The sequence below is a fragment of the Anas acuta genome, chromosome 4, assembly GCF_963932015.1.
Source record: "Anas acuta chromosome 4, bAnaAcu1.1, whole genome shotgun sequence".
Lineage (NCBI taxonomy): Eukaryota > Metazoa > Chordata > Aves > Anseriformes > Anatidae > Anas > Anas acuta.
Window position 1 is genome coordinate 6,022,249 of NC_088982.1, and position 18,903 is coordinate 6,041,151.

Consider the following 18,903-nt stretch of genomic DNA (forward strand, 5'->3'; position numbering starts at 1 on the left):
AGCAGCGAGACAGCTACAGGGTGATTCACTGCCTTAGGCTTTGGGCTAGATGGCCTAATGGCTTCTTCTGGAGAGAAGCAGCTCTTCCAGAGAGCAATTTTGTCGGAGAGGATGACTAATTGACACTTGCTTGTAGCAACAGCCCACCCGGCGGCAGGGATGTTTGGTGGTGGCCCCAAACCCCAGCTGTGGTTCCCAGCTTGTCCATAACCAGCAAATTCTGGTGTTTGTCCTGGAAATGCTGCTTTGGCGAGGAGGTGGCAGCCTGTTGCGGGGCCCAGCGTGGGGTGGAAGTTCCCTCTGGTGGAGGAACGGACCCACTACAGAGGTTGGGGCCTCGTGGTGCTGCAGGTGCTTGGCTTTTTGAGGATCCACCTGGGAGATCGCTTCTGGAGGTGCCAAACTTCACGTGTGCCCGTGCTGCAGCTTTAGCTTTTATTAAACTATGGATTTTGTGGGAATCGGGTCGAGAGAGCCTACGTGGGACGTGACGGGAGCCTCGTTAGGGAGGACTTTGAAGAGGAAAGGTGTTGGGTAAGGGCTGGGTGCTGCGAGGTGAGCTTCCCCTGGCCGAGATGGACAGGAGGATGGCTGAGCCACCCTCTGGTGGGCTGCGTGTTCCTGGTGGACAGGCTGGGAGAGCTGGGAGAAGGGAGGCTCAGGGGGTCCCCTTCGTGTCCCTAAACCCCCGAGGGGAGGCTGCAGGGGGCAGGGGCCAGGCCGAGAGGCGCTGGGCACAGCCTGGAGCCCAGGAGCTCCCCCTGAGCCCCAGGCAAGGATGGAGCCTGGCAGGGGCTGCCCAGAGCCTGTGGGGCTCCTCCTGGGGGGCTCCAGGAGCCGCTTGGACTTAGGGCTGTACCCCCAGCTCGGGCTGCCCCTACTGGATCAAATCCTAAATCCCCAAATCCCAAATCCCTCAAAAATCCCCCAATCAGAGCCCCCCGCACCCCAACCTCCCCCATCCCACCGGGAGCTCCAAACACCGGGGTGAGGGGGGAAGCGAGAGCGGTGCTGAGCGGGGTGGAGGGGTGCGGGCACGGGCTCCTCCTTCCTCCACCTCCTTCCTCCTCCTCCTCCTCCTCCCGGAGCCCCGGGGCCCTCCCCAATCCCCTCGGCCGGGCCCCAGTGAGGCTGCGCTGCGGCTGCGGGGCCGGATGGCCGAGCCCGCCCGCCCCGCTCCCCTCACTCGGGCGGCGGCCGGCGACGGGCGAGGAGCCGGGGCCGAGCCGGGAGAAGCAGAGCCATGGTGTCATGGATCATCTCCAGGCTAGTGGTGTGAGTAACGGGGAGGGGAAAACCCGGGGGGGCACAAGCTTGGGGACACGGCGGAGGGGGCGAGCGACGGCCCCTTGGGGTCGCAGAGGTAGGGAATGGGGGAGGCAGCAGCTTGTGGGCACCTTTGTTGGTGCTTTCCTTCCCTCCTCCCTTCTTTCTTTCCTTCCATCCTTCCCTTTTTCCTTCCATCCTTCCTCTTTTCCTCAAATCCTTCCCCTTTCCTTCCATCCTTCCCCTTCTCTTCCATCCTTCCCCTTCCATCCTTCCCTTTTCCCTTCCATCCTTCCCTTTTCCCTTCCATCCTTCCGTTTTTCCTCCCTTCCCTCCCGCAGTGTCCCCCCCCCAGCCGCAGCCGAGGAGCGTGAGGCTCCCTGCACCTGTCCCCCAGCATCGCCCCGGCCGCTGCATGGGAAGAGAAAATATCCCTGGAAATCCTTCCCAGGAAACCAGAGGGGGGGAAAAAAAAAACAACAACGAGCTCTGGGTGTGCCATTCATTCAGCTGCCTGAGAGATTCGGGGAGAAAAAAGGCATTTTCCTTGCTGCCAGCGAAAAGAGCGAGAGGTTTGTGCGCAAGGTGGGGCAGCAGGGTGGCCGAGCTGTCACACACACACATGCTGCCTTCTGCAAACGTGGCTGGGGCACGCAGACACGGCCATCTCTTGCCCCTTTTTCTCCTTCTGGTAGCACCAGCCCAGCACATGCCGTGCTCGGAAGGCACTGCGGAGGATCAGCGAGGGGCTGCCACTTTCCTTTGTCTGGCAGAGACGTGCCGTGAGCTTGCACCAGCAGCACAGCCCCAGGGAGGCGTTTGCAAGGTCTCCTTTTTTCGCCTTACAACATGAAGCATCAAAAGAAAAAATTGGCTTGATTTTAGCCCTTTCCGTATCGCCGAGATGTTGTTGGGTGTGAAAGGTTTGGGGCTTTCTAGAGGTGAATTTAACCCCTGGAGGTTTATGGTGTGGATTCAGCTGCAGCTGTTGCTGGCTGGTTTGGGGTTTGCACTTCATTCTGAGAAAGCATCTGAAATATTTCAATGATTTAACATGAGCAGTGTACCTGCAGATATCTCTGCTGATAGCAACACAAGGTGTAGCGTGCGTTGCCCGTGGCTGCTTTCCTTTCCTCCCTACGAGGCTGATTCCCTCTTTGCAAATAGCTGTCATCATGCATCCAAGTAATCCTCTGAACAAGGAGTGTCTCAAGAGAGACGATAATTGAACCTGCTGTAGCGCACACGCACTCAGGTGATTTCATCTAAGGCACACGGACGGGATAAAAATCAGATAGGGAAAGGGTGAAGAGCAGTTGACATCTGCATGCAGGTAATTAGCTGAGCACACAAACCCTCCCCAGCTCCTCAGCTGCATCTGAGCAGCGTGTCACAGCCTGACAGAGCTGTGCAGAGGGCGGTGCCGATTGTTTGTTACACCTGAATGTCAATGTCAAATCATAATTCAAAAATGTGATTTAAATATTGGGCATTTGGTAGTCGCAGTCATAATTTAAAAGGGAATCTTGTGCAAGCCAGGCTTGCTCAGCGCTTCCTTTTCACCACCACTTTGGCTATACCCAGCCTTGGGGGATGTTTTGCACCAGGAGGTGCTGGTTTGTTGCGATCCCAGCAGGGAATTCAGATGCTGTGTTGCTTAAAATGCCACTTTTGGGTGGTAATATTATTAAAAAATGAGGAGAGTGTAGATAATCTGATGTCCCCTCAGTTTGGGTGGCTGCATGACATGGAACAGCCCTCTGGGCTGGACAAATCTGTATGGGTGGAGGTTACCTGGCAGTTTGGTCTTCTGAGCCCTTATGGGATTCCTTTAGAGGGGAAAATACAATTGTTTTATTATTATTATATTATTATTATTATTAATTTCATCATTTATACTGCCAATATATTGTCAAGTGCAAGGGCTGCTCACAGGAGAACCTGTTGCTGCGCCTTTTGGTGACTACAAGGACAGGCGGTGGCCACTGCGAGCTCCCCACGGGCTCCTTCCTTGCAGGTTGCCAGCCCAGTGCCTCCCGCAGCCCGGGGAATGGGGACAGCACGAGTTGGCTTGGAAAGCCGTGCTCTGTGTGCACCGCAGCACAGGCCTGCAGCTGGGTTAGCAGTTTTGAGGCCACGGACTCCTCTCCATACACTGCTTTCGGCTGAGGGTTGCTACAAAGATGTCATTTATCCAATCTGATTTCGAATCACCGGCTCATCCATCACCGCTCTGTGCAAAATGCCACCTGGTTAGGCTTTTTTTGTTCCTGCCCATGCCTATTCAGCTGATTTTTTCCTCCAATCTCATTAGCTGATGAGGATTATGAGGGAAGGTGGCGCGGCGTGGTTTAGTCACGCTGTGAATCCTGCTGTCTGCTCTCAGGGCTTGCGCTGATCTCCGTGGGGATTTGCTGATATGACTCAGGAGCCAACCTCAGCTTTGGCTCCTGAGTGCTTTGTCACTTCCATTATCCCCGTCGTTTATCTTTGTCATTTATTTATTATCATTTTTAAGTATCGGGTCTGTGTTTCAGTGCCCTTTTACGTGTGGGCCTTGGATATATTTCACTTAGCAGGCTGCTGTGGTGGTTTGAGCATCAGCTCCCCCATGATTTGATCGTTGCTGTCTCAATCCTGGCGATTTCTGCTTGCAAAATGGTGCTGAAGGAGAGGAGGGCTCCTCGCCACCTCAGCGTGAAGGCAGGCAGTTGACTGCAAACCATCTCTGAGGTCGTTTGGTGCTTAGATTTTGTACTAATGCTGGTCGGGGGTGCGTGCTTGTTCTGTCCTCCAGCAGAACTGATGGCTGGTAGCCTCCAGAAGGGGAATGAGAGACATTTTAGAGCACTGCTATGGCTGAAGACTTTATTATTGTCAGGATCTGCTCTGGGTACCGTACAAATACCAAACAAAAACATAATTGTATCCCTGGACACCTTTTCCTTTGAAGACCTCAGGTCTCAGCCTAGCTGCAGTCCAGGTTTTTTTTTTTTTTCCACTCACATCAATGACTACAAAATCAGGATGGGCTTTTTCTCATGGTGGCAGCTTACAGGTGTCTTTTACAGAGGGCTGTCTGGGATTCCTGTAAGTGCAGTTGTTGCGTCTTGGAGTCATTTGTTGCTTCGTCTGTCACAGTAACTGGAATGGGACAGTATCGGGGGTTAATTACAAACCCTTCTTAATTCATCCTCTCTGAGTACATCTCCAGGGGCATCCTGGCACACCTGTAGTTCGGTTTCCTCAGTTGTACCTTTGGCTGTGGTCTGGAAGTATTTCAGAGTTAGAAGTGGCGTGTATCAATGAAGCCTGGGAATAACGTGGCAGTTTTATTCTTGTCCAAGAACTGTGCAACTTGCTTCTTGTGCCTGGGCTGGTACAGAGCACAGGTACAGCTTCGTGGGAGTTAGGTGCTTTGTGTGGCCTCCAGAGAGCCTTTTGGTCAGGAAAACGTGGCAGAGGAAGGAGGCATCAGCGAAATGAGGCAGGATCTGACAGGTCATCGATACGCGGTGGTGCTGTGTGGCTTCAGCCTTTGAGCTCCTGCCGTGAAGAGCTGAAGAGCGCATTGCAAATGTATGTATGGTGAATTAGCACGCCTTAATTACGCTTTTTTTTTTCCTGCGTGTTTTCTTTTAAAGAAAAATGTCAGCAGGGGCCTTTCTGGTCCCTTATGGTTTGCTGTGAAGTGGGGTGGCAGCCTCAGGGGTGCTCCCTGGGGAGTCTCAGTCCTATGGGGAAGTAACGGGGATTTGGGGCTCTGTCAGAAGCAGCCTGGTGTCTGGCTGCTGCTGGAAATAGGGAGAACAAAACCACAGAGGACACAAAGAATTCTTCGAGCTGACGAGTGAAATCTCCTCCCATCACGACTTCTCAGCTTTTCCTTCCTAAAACGTGGTGCTGTTTTGGGGTGGGTGAGATCGGCCACCCCCATCCTCAGCTGGTGTAACCCCCCTGCGCCTGAGGGAGCCGTGGATGGAACCCACACTCTCTGCTCACATCAGGAATGAATTTCCATTACAGAGAAACCCGGCAGATCCTGCCTCCTTCTGCTTTCATGCGTAGGGGTTGCCCGAGGAAATTTATGAATGGAGAAACAAAGTGCAGCAGAAAATGGTAACCTGGGTCCTCTACCAGAGGCACACAGCCACAGGCTCTGTGCTGCAAGCCCTCAAAAACAGATCCTGCAGCCCAACATCTCCATTCCCCCTGCACGACGAGCCTCCAGCCCTCAGGGGCAGAACCTGCTGGCCCCACAAGCTGACAGAGGAGCATCCAGCGCAGGTGCCATGGTTTTTTTGCCCTTGGTGTGCTGCAGGGGGTAACGCTGCCGCCTGCTTCGTCAGCCATGACCCAGATTTCCCTGCATGAGCGCAGATGTGCTGGAAATGCTCTGAGCCCCAGTGGGGAAGGTTGTCTTGTGATGGATGCATGTGCACACAGATGTTACCGGTCCTGGTTTGGTGAGGCAGGATGTTTTACCTGGCTGGAAGTCGTGTCCTGGAGCTGAGGGGCTTGACCTTTGCAGCTGTCCTAATACAGGCTTTTACCTTTATGGGACCTCTTCCATTCCACTTTGTTTAACTACTTCCAAGTGATAATTTAGGCTTGTCCCCTCTGTGTGGTTTTTACTGTTATTTTGCTTGTAAAGGCACCGGGGCACAGACAGATCGAGTGAAAAGCTGTAGCAACGGGTAGCATCTTTCCTCTGCGCTCCTCCAGCAAGAAATTAATGAAAGAGAATCAGGCGCTGGGTTTGTGGCTTGTTTTAAGTGTGGGAGAGCAAAAATACAGACTTAAATAGATGCTACCTGAAGCAGTGAACCAAGGGCTTAAATCTGCTGAATAATGATGTGTTTCCTTCCATATCGTCAGGCATCCCTCTGCCTAAAGCTGGTTCCTTAGTCTCAGCAAAGAGATTTGGGTGCCGGTTACTCCACCTGTGGTCTCCAGCTGGCTGGCAGCCCACGAAAGGGCTGCAGCTGTGAACCAGAACCCCTCCTGCAGGCAGTTGTTAGTTCTGTATAAACCGATTTAATCAGGTGTTAATATTTTTTTTTACTATATATTAAGTTATAAGGTTTGTAATTATAACTACTGAGTTATGGTTTTATGAAGTGTTTTTGTAAAGTGTTCACATTTCAACATTTTATGAATTCCAAGTGACTTTCATATCATTTATCCTCAAGCAGCAGTGTGATGTGAGACGAGCTGCGTGTTCCTTTCAAAGGCTCAGCTGGTCCAGGGATTAAAAAGGCTGAGGAAAAAACTCTTCCATGCTCTTCTTGCAGTTAACGGAGGGAGACAGACAGCCCTAAGAAGCTTCCATTAGAGGTAATTTGCTGAGTAAGGAGCTGCTTGGCCAGAAGGAAACGCTCTGTACCGAGAAGATAAAGGAGGGTGTGTAATCACACCTCCTGCTTCCAGGCACCGAGCAGAGCGTTCGCCTCTCTGCTTTCAGCAGGCAGTGCTGGGAGCGTGGAAACTCTCAGGCTGGTTGAAAAGGTGGGAGAAGAGGAGAGCACTGCAGGAGTGGTGGCCAGCTTGGGTTGCTGTAAAACCATCGTATGACACGGTTTCTTCTATGTCCTCGTTGAGGATCCGAGTCTAGATTTCATTTTGTCTGACCGGAGCAAAAAGTGAGGGCTGCTCAGCACATTTCGGGTAGCTCCTGGGGAGATGAGATGGCTCAGTGGAGGGAGGCATGTGAGTAATCAAGCAAAGCAGTTACCTGGCAAAATCTCACGTAAATCGTCGTGTACTTGAGCCTAATCACATGCTGCTTGCTGCAGAGAAGGCGTCACGTCCTTTTGTTAGCACTCCTGTGCTTTTTAGAGGGTAAACCCTTTGGGGTGAGAACCCTCAGTTAGGTTGTGTGGCACCCTAGGCAATAGGGTTTGGTCTCTGTTTCGTTCTCCCAGGTTCTGAGGTAATATAAAAATCAATAACTTGAATAAATGCAACTGTGCCTTCCAGATGGATCATTTAAGATCCCAAACTCCCTGATGATTTTGCTGTGATGTTGTTACTGGTACAGTGCTCATGGTCAGTTTTGGCATCTCACACACGTGTAATGAGACAAGATCTCTGCTCTGAGGAGCTCCTCATTTAAATCACTGAAATACAGGTGAAAAAGGTGGTGAGCTGAGTGAGGAGAAGGAACTAGAAGAAGCAATACAATGAAAAGTGGCGTTTGCTGGCTGTGATTTGTGTGCTCCTGAAGAGGACTGAGATAAGGGGATGCTCCTGCTAACCCTGCAGCCGGGACCCAGGAGCAGCATGCCAGGACTGGGAAGTCAGCGGTGCACAAAACAACTCCATCATTTTGGTGTGAAGCACAGAGCAGGCATCTTTAGTGGTTTGTTTCTTTTTGTAGACACATTTTGTAGGATCTACCAGGGATTTTAGTTTGATCTGGGGGGTAAAGCAGGGATCTGCAGACCGCCAGAAGCTTCCAGCTAGCCTGAAGAAGAGCAGGGATGGTACTAAAGGAGAGAAGAAGGTTGTACAGTGAAAAGAAACGAAGAGTAAGCATTATGTTTCAGAAGAGATGCGTTTATATGGAAGCAGAAGGTTTGATGTCAACTTGGAGACTGACTTGTAGGAGTGACGGGGGACAGCTGGCGGCACTGGCCTGGTGTCGTGCTCAGTAAAGGTTTGTTTCTCCTAATGCTGCTCACTTGCTTGCTACATCCCTTCCTATTAATGCACTAATTGTTGATAAATTAAAAATCACCCAATTCCAAAGGAGGAATCAATCAGCCAGTCGATAAGGCTGTGTTCTGCCTTGCCCACTCCTCTCCCGTGGAGTAATCTTCGGCTTTGCAAAGTGGCAAATTTTACAGGATGACACAAACAGTTACTGAAGAACCTATTTGTGAGGAGCTAGGAGGAATGCCCCTCACGTCTGGAATTTTCTGCTGTTTTGGACACATCCCAGGGATGCCAAGGCAACGTTGGAGCCTACGGAACAATTCGGTGCTAGCAGCAAGCCGCAGCTCCCACCCCAGAAGCACTTCTGTTCTGGCGAGTTCATGCTGGTGCCTCCTTTCATTCAGCTCGGCTGAGCTCACTCATTCTCTTCTTTGTTAGTAATTTCTAAATAAGTATTTTTAGAGAAAACCAGAAGCTGGAAGGAGCTTCTTGCCTGGTGTTTGGGAGGGAGGCTCATGAGCAATACTGGCTTGGTGTGAGGGAGGAGGGAAGGAGCTGTCTGGTAGGTGTTGTATGGGCATAGCGAGAGTCTGGGTTCAGGTGTGCTGCAGGCTCCCTGTGGGAAGCGGGCAGGTTCTTTTGTTCTTTCCTAAATTGGTACCTATAAAATAGACTTAGTGATAACTGTTTAGGTGGCCAGCAGTTTTCTCTACATGTGGGAGGCTGACATGGGAAACCCAAGAGCTGGAGGACGAGCACGAGACGGGTGGCTGGATGGAAACGAATTGGTGGTCAGTGTTTGTGTTCCACTGAACATGTACAAAACCAAACACAAAGCACTGTTCCAGCTGGTATGGCTGCAAATCAAAGCAGAGAGGCCAGGGATGTAACAGACACAGGCTCTGAAATGAGGCTTTCTCCCTTCAGAAGATCCATCCAGCTCTGAGCTGGGGGCTGTTTGCATCTTCCCTGGCGTCCCTGCAGCCGTTTTGCAGTTGAACAAAGGATTCCACTTCCCAGGTTCACTGTTTTCACTCTGCTTATAGAGATTTCAGTCCAAACAGAGAGATGTTGCTATTTGGAAAGAACATCAATAATTAAGCTGAGATGTTCAAGAGAATATACCCCATGAGGCTGGGTTTGTTGAATTTAAGTAGATCATCATCATTTCCATGGCAACACACTGCTGTCCTATATACAGAAAGGGTCTTTCTTGTAGGATCAAACCCGGGGAAAGCTGTTACTTAAAGCAGATACCTTAAAAGCACAGACAATGAAATAAAAGTAAACAGCTCCCTGCATGAATGTTGGCATTTTCTTGTGTTTGTAATGTTGTACTAACCTCTTTCTGTAGCTGTCACACTGCAATCAGTTCAACCAGTCTTCTTTTGGGAAGAAAGCATGATCTAATGATCCTGTCATAGTATATCAGCCCTCTATGGATATACCATAAATATATCCATACCTATAGGTGTGTATAGATACATATATCCACAACACAAACTACCAAGGTGATCTTGAACAGATCTAGTAAAATCTCTGTGCCTTACTGCCTATAATTGTGTCTATGCCAGTAGTCTCCCATCTCACAGCATTAGATAAAGCTTGTTTCATCAATATTTGGGTCGCATTTGGAGATCCTTGTGCCTGGTGTGTTACAGCTGGCTGTTAGATGGGAATCTAATGACAGTCTAGCACCTGCAGACTTAGAGGTAATGGATTAACCACGCATTCACTTAGAAGATTTGGAGATTTTTAGAGAAGAATTGCACCAAATCCTTGTCTCTAGTCTAGCAATCAGTAAGTGCATCATTTTATGCATTAAAAAAAAAGAGGTCAGAGTGATCAGAATACAGAATTCTTGCAAAATGCGAAGACATCAACCAAAGAACACCTCAGAAAAGGTGGGATTTCATAGAGAAGTTCTCAGCGTGGTCTAAAAAAAGTAGCAGCGAGGGAAACAAATCAGTTCATCAGTAATTGCAGGTCCTCCCTTCTGCCAGTGGAGTTAGACTAATTGATGCACTGCCAAATGTTAACAAGAACTGCCACAAAAATTCCCAGTCCTAGCTTGTGGTAAACCTGAAAGGAGCAAGGGTGGATGTTTTGCAGACAGAGGGAATAAATAGCTGGAAAATGCTGATTCAGTGCAAGCCTCAATCATTTTCTTATTCCTAAGGCAACACGAGGGCTTCGGCTTGTGTAAGTGGGGGCAGTGAGCGATGGGAATCTGCCCAGGTGAGCATCCCAAGGCTGTGCTTGTGGCCTAGAAAGGAGGATGCCGGCTGGGTCCTGGAGGATTGGGGGTTACGTGGTGGAAATCGGCCAGTTCAGGACAGCAGAAGGCTTTTGTTCCTTCTGAGCCCCAAGGGAAACTGTCTTTGGGAGTGGCTGCCTGAGGACAGCGGGCGATATATCTCTGCCAGGATGGTTATCCTGTCCTTTCTTCCCCCTTAACGTTGGCAAATTCATCACTATATTATCATGTAGCTTTGCTTGTGCTTCAGCAAGCAGAGCCCATCAGGTGTGCCAGCCCAAGGGCTGTCATCAGGACATGTGTGGCTTCAGATCTGGAGCTCTCCGTGGAGCTTCACTGCTGAGCAAAAAAGCTTTGGTACCCTCTGAAAGCTGACGGGGAGGAGCGCGACCGCCTTTTAAATCAGCTGAGAGAATCATCAGGATTTATTGCAACAGACATCCCTGATGATACAAACCCCATGCATGTTTCTCCAGATTATTCCTAGATCAGTGCAGAAGGAGCAGAGCTGGTTGAGAGACGGCACAGAGCCAGAGCTGAAGATCTTCCCTGCTCTCCACGAGGCAGGACGTGCATTCTAAGTGCGTAAATACCGTGCCAGATTTTGCATGGCACTGAAACCTAAACTACTTGGCTTTCCTTGTGGTTTGTGTACGATTCGTAGCTAATCCCATGTAAATCTGCTCTCTATGACATCTCCCTCTCCCTCCTCTAGAATTTATATATAGACTAGAGAGTTTGCCTCTTATTTCTTGCAGCGTGCCCTGAGGTTTCTGCACTCAGACATCCCGTACAGCCACTGGGATAGCCCCTTCTCCTTTCCCAATTATTATTCTGCTGCAGTTTGCAGATACTTGGCTGTAACAAATCAGATCCCCATTCAAAACGCCATTGTGCTTTAGGTAGATTCTTGCAACCGAGAAACCCTCCATCCAGGCTGTCAGTCCATAAATGGGAGCAGTCTCTAAAGAGCCAGTTCGCAAGGCACGTTTCAGCCCCACGCTGCCGTCGAAACAATTCACCATTTCACCTCAAACAGCAGGGCTTTGTTCCTGCAGGGTGGCTGTGGTCGTGCTTCTGTGTGAATCTTCTTGTCTAGGAAGGAGAACAAGCCCCGGGCTGTGGCATTTAGAGCAGCACGTTACAATGGATAAGGAGCGATGGAGAAGCACAGATAAGATAGCAGTGTGGGTGCTCCCACAAAAAGCTCAAGCTGCCTTCTCCAGCAGCTGATTGCTTAGAAATTTCTCTAGTGGACTTGGGAGCACTGCCTGCCTTTCCCTTTGCTTTCCTCTGAAGTTATTTCTGCGAAGTCTCCATCTGGCTCCTACGCCTGGGTTTCTATTTCATGTTTTGTTCTGAGTAGCTGCCAGCTGCCAGTTACATATGTGGAAGAGAAGGTGAGAAGGGAAAGAAGGTGAAGTCGCTATGCCGAAACCTTCACCGTTCTGAATTGTACAATACACTGCTTTTTATTTCTTTATTTTTTTTTCTAATGCTCTCAACCACAGCCTAAAATTTAGGAATATGCAAGAAGTGAGAGAGCAAAACTGAATGCAAATGGGAACACGACAACTTCTGTCAGAATGACGATTGAATATCTGGGTAACAATCTTGCTATCTGAAGCATTTAAAAAAACCTTAGTCAAAACCCTGCACCAAATCCTGAGACTGGATTTAAACCCCTTCATTTTATAATGCGTGCTTATATATTATGCACCAGGTCCTCTGATTTATCTTCTAGATCTGCAGAAGCGTTCGCATGCTCTTTTCTGGGAAACCATTAAGTCTGCGAATTTATTCTGAACTGAGATGTTCCTCTAAGCGCTTCCGAGAAATCACCTGCTGAGATTAAATGAAGAAATGCACGTGTTGGCAGGACCCAAGCACTAAGCAGGGCTCGCAGAGCTCGCCCAAGCGTGGTGATGGAGGTGGTAAAGCCCAGCACAGAACAACAGCCTGGGAGCTGCACAACTGCACCTTCTGTTCCCAACTTTCACGTTGACTCCACTTGGGCCGTGACCAAGCTGCTGATTTCCAGGGGGGAAAGCATTTAATTTCCAATCAGGTCAGTGGAACCTGTGGCTATTCATCATCTCTGAATGCTACATGGCATCTTGGGCTTCTCTAAAGATTTTCACCCTAGGAATCTCTCGAAGCAAAGCCTCTGAATTGCAGTTGATGTGGTGAAGGTCTCGGGATGAAGTGCTGTGAGATGCTTCGTGCTCGTCCTCACCATGAAGTTTTTCCTGCACTCTATGTAATAGATAGTTGTTAAATTTATAAGCCATAATGCAAATGAATAGCAGTAGTGCTAGAAAAATCAGTGGAAGGTGAAGGAACCCCCTTCCTCTGTCTTATCTTTAATTTAAAGACCCAATGTTGACTGAACACTACGGAGACTGAAATCTACAGTCCGTGCTGTAACAGGGATGTGTTTAAAGTGGGAGAAGCTATGACAAGGCAGGAAAGCACTAGGAATTAAACAAAGAAATCAGCTGTTGGTCCAGAAGTATAAAACCTGGAGAGAGCTAATGAGCTAGAAAGATTTGGGAGAAGCTGGGAGCCATCTCTTCATGGCAGAAAAATATTCACTTGTGGATGAGGTAGGGAAGTTAAATAGAAATTAAGAGATCAGAGATGCCAAGGCTCAGAAGAGAAGCTTTGTATTTTATGAAACATCCTGGAGTGCTGAGGAAATTTGTCTACGTTCTGATATTTCTACCTTAATGTACACATTTGTACATCCATACACTTTGTTGAACAAAGAACAAAAGTATTTTGCACAATCCTGTGCAAACCACGTGAGTTATATCTGCTACATGTACCTGGAAAGTGGATTGTAAATCAGAAATTTCTAACTTTTACTGTGGTTCTGGGCAACATGCAAGCATTTCTGAGAGAAAGAGGTGAATTTTAGAGGCTGTGCAGCTGCATCTCCTCCTGAGAGGTGTGTTAGGCACGAGGTGTTCGCCCACACACTGTGCTGGTGTGCTCCAAGCTGGACCAAGTGGTGATCTCCTGCTCAAAACGGACAAGTTAAAGGCACGACAGATGCACGCTTGGCCTGTGAGTGCTGCACGGTGAATGTCCCACCTGGGGAGTACTCAGCTGAACTTCCTGATTTCCCAAAGGCTTGGAGAGAAATAACTGAGGAGGGTGAGACTTTTAAAGACATTGATAATTCTGTGCCTGGGGTCTTGCTGTGCACCCAGCTATAGCCCTGAAAATCCTCTTAGCATTAGTAGGTGAGAGAAATGAAAGCTTCCTAAGTCCTGGGGGGTGGAGTTGGGCTCTTACTAACACGGGTGAACCCTTTCCAAATGCTGAGTGTAAATCTTCTCGGGCTCAGTTTCATTTCACCTTTCAGCATTTCACCTGGAAAATGCAATTCTCCAGCTTCTAAAGGTCGAATTTAGACACTGTGCTGGAGACGGCCACTTAAGGAAGTCCTTTAAATCCCATTTCTGCTCGAGTGAAGCTTTTCTGGACATTACAGCCCCGATCCTTTAAAAAAATGATCACAGCACAGCTATTGGGCACGTGCATGGGTAATTAACTCTTGCTGTGGGCTTCCCAGCTCCAGAAAAAGAAAGGACGTGTGGGTTTATCTCCAAATACACACCACGGGCTATGGCATGTGGCACGCAAGTGGATAAACCGATAGTGACCTCCTGACTGGTGGCAGGTCCTGCATTACCAGAAAGCCTTTTTGTGACACTGCCCAGCAAACAACATGAGAGCTCACACTGTAAATGTGCAGTGTGGAGATAAGGGGAAATCTCGCTGTTCCTCGAGCTCACGAGAGAAGCAAGAAGCGCTCATAAATATTCATTCTAGCTCCCTCATTCCTTTTTTTAATGCTCTTGCTAATGGCCAACGAGTCCGTGTTAAACCCGAGCACTACAACAACGTGGGGCTGTTCTTCAGGCGTTCCCTTTGGCTGTCAGGTTTTGTTTTCCAGGTGGTTTGCTGGATGGCCGTTTTCAATATCTGTTCTGCTGTTTGCATCCTGGAGAGGATGCTCTAAAGCTGTCCGGCTGGCAGGGGATCTGTGGAGAGCTGCCAGGGATCTGGCAGGGGATCTGTGCTACTCTGTGGGTGCTGGGTGAGCCTGGTTCCTCCAGTGTCCACCCTCCCACAGTCCACTGAGCCCTAGCGGTGAAGCTCCTTGGTAGCTTGAAGCCATCCCTTATGTTTTTTGGGAGAAAATGAGGAGATCCGGTGGGTATTTTACCTCCTGACTGCTGTGGGCTGCCAAGTGTAGGAGTAAGATGTGGAGGAAGACTAAACAGGGTGCCTCTGCACCCTCACATTGGCTTGTTCTTCATTTCCCAGGTGAGCCTTAGTCCACCCACGCATCCCATAATGAGTCTCATATCCCCACAGGCAGAAATTAACTTGCTGTAGGGTGCTCTGGAGAGCCTGTCCCATTGACTTCTTGGGATGGAGGCAATCTTCAGCGGGGGTGCTGGGTGTTACCTGGGCTCCCCCACGTGCCCTTGTGCTCCTTTGTGTGTGCAGAGCCCATTTTGCTATCCTGAACCCTGACACTGTGCTTTTGGGTCATCCACTAAATGGTCATTTTCCTTCTAATTTATTTTAATTAGAGACAAATAATTTTGCTGGTAGTTGAGGCTGAATTGGGAGGTGTTGCCAGGAGCTCTGCTTGATTATTCATTAGCGATCGGTGGCTTCGGTGCAGAGCCTCGTTTCCTTCTGATTTCCTCTCCTTTATGTTCGGGTTTCACTGGAAGCTGCTCTGTATCAGCTTAGCTCCAGCTGGGGATCTCTCCCTCCTTGTTTATCTCAGCTGCAAAATGCATTTCATTAAGACGTTGTTATTATCCCTATAAAATGGAAGGATTAAAAAGGATGAATGAAATGAGAAATGACCCTAGAGGAAGGAACTCTATTAAATCCTCACTAGAAATTCTTGTTAAATGCAGACGAGACTGTGAGCCTGTCTTTTTCAAGCTGCATGACGGTATTTCATTTTCCTTTCTTTCTTTTCTTATATTTTCTATAAATTTTGCAGGTCCTAGTAAAAAGGTAGGTGCCCAGCCTCTCCCTAAAATGCTGCTGTAGTAGCCCGAAGAAATACCGAGCCGTGTCTTTGGGCCGGGAAGAAATGTGTTTTGCAGAGCCTGTGAACTCCCTGCAATGTCCCTGCTGTTAAATATAGCACCTGGCATTCTGATGCCACTGCTAATAACAGGGCCGAGGCGGTCTGAATATCGGGAAATTACCTGGGCAGTCATCTTGCCTTAGTTTTCCTACAGTCTCGGAGTTTGGGATTGGTTATTTTGCATATTTTCTGTATAGTTTCAAGTGGGTGTCACTGCCCCTCTCGTTTAAAATCAAGATAAAACCCCGATTAAATAGAAATAATCATAAATCAATGAGTGTGCGACCTGCTTTGCTTCTCAGGTCACTGATATTTATAAACCACTTAGAAATCCTTGTTTGAAATGCGTTATCAAAGCGAGAAGAGGAGTTTTAAAGGGGTTTCTTGCTTTGTTTTCACTTTTAAACTTAACTAGGAGCCAGATGCCCAGATCTGGAAGAACAAAGTGCTTAGGACCAAGGTGGGTCCCGCGTGTTTTCTGTGTGGCCGGTCTCTCCAAATGTTTGATCCAGAACCTGCAGAGGGCTGGGGAACCTTGTGGCACTCAGAGCAGCCTGCTTGATTTGTGTCAGTGGATTGAACCATTGGTAGCCCAGGACTGCTTGTGATTCCATGAGAAATCAACATTTTTCATGGCTTTAGCTGAATATTTGATGTCTTTCAGTCTCATTTGTAAATTATATCAGTCAGCTGAAATATTCCTTGCACTTAGTTAAGAGCTTCTGTAGTCAGTCCCTGGGAACAGAGCAATGTGACTCTGAGGAGACCACATTGCAGCTAATTTGGACGAGTTACAGCTTGATGTGATGCTTTATTCCTGATTTTTGTCCCACGAGTACACCACTGGGAGTCCAGAGCTGTCTTTCAGCGAGGAGCAGGCAAACGGGAGCTTCTGTGTCTCACCATCTCCTCCGCCAGCAGCAGCACTTCAGGTTTGATGGCAAAACCATGTCCTGAGTTTCAGGATACACAGAGCACACAGTTATGCTCCAGACTGGGGTTCCTGTGTGTCATTAAATGTGCTAATTCATGCAGCATCAGTTCAGATAACTCCAGAATAATCCTTGCAGCACGATCTTTGTGGTTTTACACGAAAATAATGAAGAGCTTCTTTGTTGCTGTGCGCTTCATGTTTTATAACCCTTTTAGCTTAGAAATGAGTTGGGTTAGGTTATGTATCTCTTCCCTTTCCTTTTTGTACCATGAGCCTACCATAAATCTGTAGGCTAACTCACAAACCAGATTTGAAACCATCTGTCATCTCTGGAATTTAATGTCAGTGCTTCTAAAAACGCCGTTTTTCCACATAATCGTCCCCCTCTCCAGCGTCAGAAAAAAAAAAAAACAACAGCCCTTCCCATGTCAAACACACCGGTTGGCTTTCAAATCGCCACTTGTTTGTCTTGGAAAAGGGACCGGGGTCTCAGGGCAGGAAATATCGGGACAGCGCTGAGCAGGGAAAACACCGCAGCACGTGGATGCTGAGCCCTGCATTGGGGAGCTGCGAAGATCCCGACCCGCAGCAGAGAACGTTTCCCTTCCAAAAGGCACGGATTTTCTTCCCAGGATCCCATGCTAACGATTGATTTCTTCTCCTCCAAAAAGGTCTGAGCGAAGCAGAGGGCTGCGAAGGGCAGGACTGACAGGGGAGGAGCGGCGGCACGAAACACTATCTCTCGCAGGCAGCTGCTCGGGGCCTGGTGGCATGTGCCAACACAGCCTTCCTGTCAGCCTGCAGCTTCCCACCGACAGCCTGGGGGTCCCACAGCAGCCCCACACACACAGATCCTTCCAAATTTTGCCTCGGTGGCAAACAAACCCCCCTGGATCCCCTTCTCCACCAGGCCGGGCAGCGCGGAGCGGAACAGAGCAGCCTCGCGCCCCATCTACCTGCAGTAAATCTCCTTCCTAAAATAGCCACAGAGCCGCGAGGTATTTTGATATTTTGGCAGCCACGCAGCCTTTTTCTGTCCTGAAGGGCTGTAAAGAGAGCCTGGAGTTGTTGGCTTGCGTGCAAACTGGTGCCGTCCTGCCCAGGTCTGAAGGCAGCCTGGAACAATAGCTGGGAAGAGGGAATTAGCTGCTTGATCTTGGTTGGGTTTAAGGTACGGCACCGAGGGGTGTCGGGGGAAGTGTCAGCACTGGGAGGTGCTTCGCTGCTGGTCGGTTTGGTAGCAGCACTCATCAGGTGCTAATGTCCTAACAACCCCAATATTTCGTAAGGTCTCCCCATCCGTGTTGCATTTTGGCGAATTTTAGAGCCTTTCAGCTCTTCGCCTCTTTGTGCCTCCCGTGTGAGGAGGGGAAAAACGTGGCGTTAACTGGAGAGGAGCATGCTCTGCTCAGGGAGGATCAAAACAACTTAAATTAGAAGCGCCACGGCCAGCCCTCGCTCCTGCTATTTCTGCAGTGGGGACAGTGCCAGCTGTCACCCCCAGGGTGAACAGGATGGTTCCTGGAGCCACCGTGCAGGACGTATTCTGCTGCAAAATGACCACGAGGGATGTGCAGGAGCCATCTCCTGGGGAATACCAGCCTGGAGCCTCATCCTCTGCAGCTGGTGCTTCCCGTGCCCCAATCCCTCTGTGGCTCTCCGGGTTTGGCCTAAGTGACCGTGTCAGCCCCTTCCCTGACCTCGTGCCCTGCTTATTTTCGCATCCGCAGCTGTCAGATTCAAACCGGGAACCCAGGGCGCAGAGATGGTGCTGGTTATTTTTAATCTGGGGCGCTGTGCAAGCATTAATTGGGGCTGATAATGAGGGACCCAGACCTCCTGGCACCCTTCTCAGCGGTCTCAGCCAGGAATGCTGGCGTGGTGACAGCTCAGCTGCTGCTCCGTGCGCAAGAAGCGTGCACCAGCCACCGAACATGCTGAGGAAAGAGGAAATATTTCAGCAATTCCTCCACGTGTCCATCCCTGGGTTCGAGCAGAAGCTGGTCGGCTTGGCTGCTGGGTGCTGAGGGTATGGAAACATGAGTTATTTGGGGGAAAATAAGGGCTGTTCCGTTCAACACGGCAACGTACCAAATGTTTGGGCACAGTAACTGGATGAACACAACCTGGCTGGCTTGGGACGCGGCTGGAGCTGTGCCGGGTGCATTTGTAAGAGCAGGTTGCTGTGCAGAAAATACAGATCCACAGGTGTTCCTGGAGGTTTTCTCAGTCCTGGTCAGTGCCCATGGGAATTGCTGAGATTTTCCACGTGTTTCAGTGGCTGCTGCACTGATGTAAGTTAGCGTTACGTGGACGTGGCTGTAGGAACAGGCCCCTGATGAGGAAAGCAGCACCACCAAGTCGTCAGCACTCGAGATGTCGCACGAAGCCCTGCCAGCCCCGGTGCCGATCCCCAAGTACGCGCTGTTAGGAGTGTGGCCACGTCCTGCTTAGCCTCTGAAGGTCAGATCGCTGTGCTGGGAGAGCCACAAGAGGAAGAGGAAGGACGTGATAGCCAGGGTGGAGTGTGGCTGTGCCGGTAAGTGGGACAGGAGGAGGTTTGGTGCTGCTGCAGCTGCTCCCCTGTAGCGTGCCAGAGGCTGCTGAAGAGAAGCCAAGGGTTCGGTTGCTTCAGTATTCCCCTGGTAATCAGGAAACCCC

General features: G+C 49.5%; 1 protein-coding gene across 6 annotated transcripts in view; it reads left to right on the forward strand.

Annotated features, from left to right (window-relative positions):
* The first annotated feature begins 430 nt into the window (after nt 1-430).
* Nucleotides 431-18,903, forward strand: part of REEP1 (receptor accessory protein 1) — a 54,148-nt gene continuing 35,675 nt past the window's right edge. For 5 of the 6 annotated variants that reach the window (XR_011095737.1, XR_011095738.1, XM_068679630.1 and 2 more), the window contains exon 1: nt 431-534. Coding sequence is in view for 4 of the 6 variants with exons in the window: in XM_068679630.1 (XP_068535731.1) it covers nt 446-534 (89 nt within the window). In the remaining 2 variants the exon portion in view is untranslated. Of the gene's footprint in view, nt 535-1,083; nt 1,276-18,903 lie in introns of those variants that run through there. The other variant, XM_068679632.1, reaches the window with a different exon arrangement.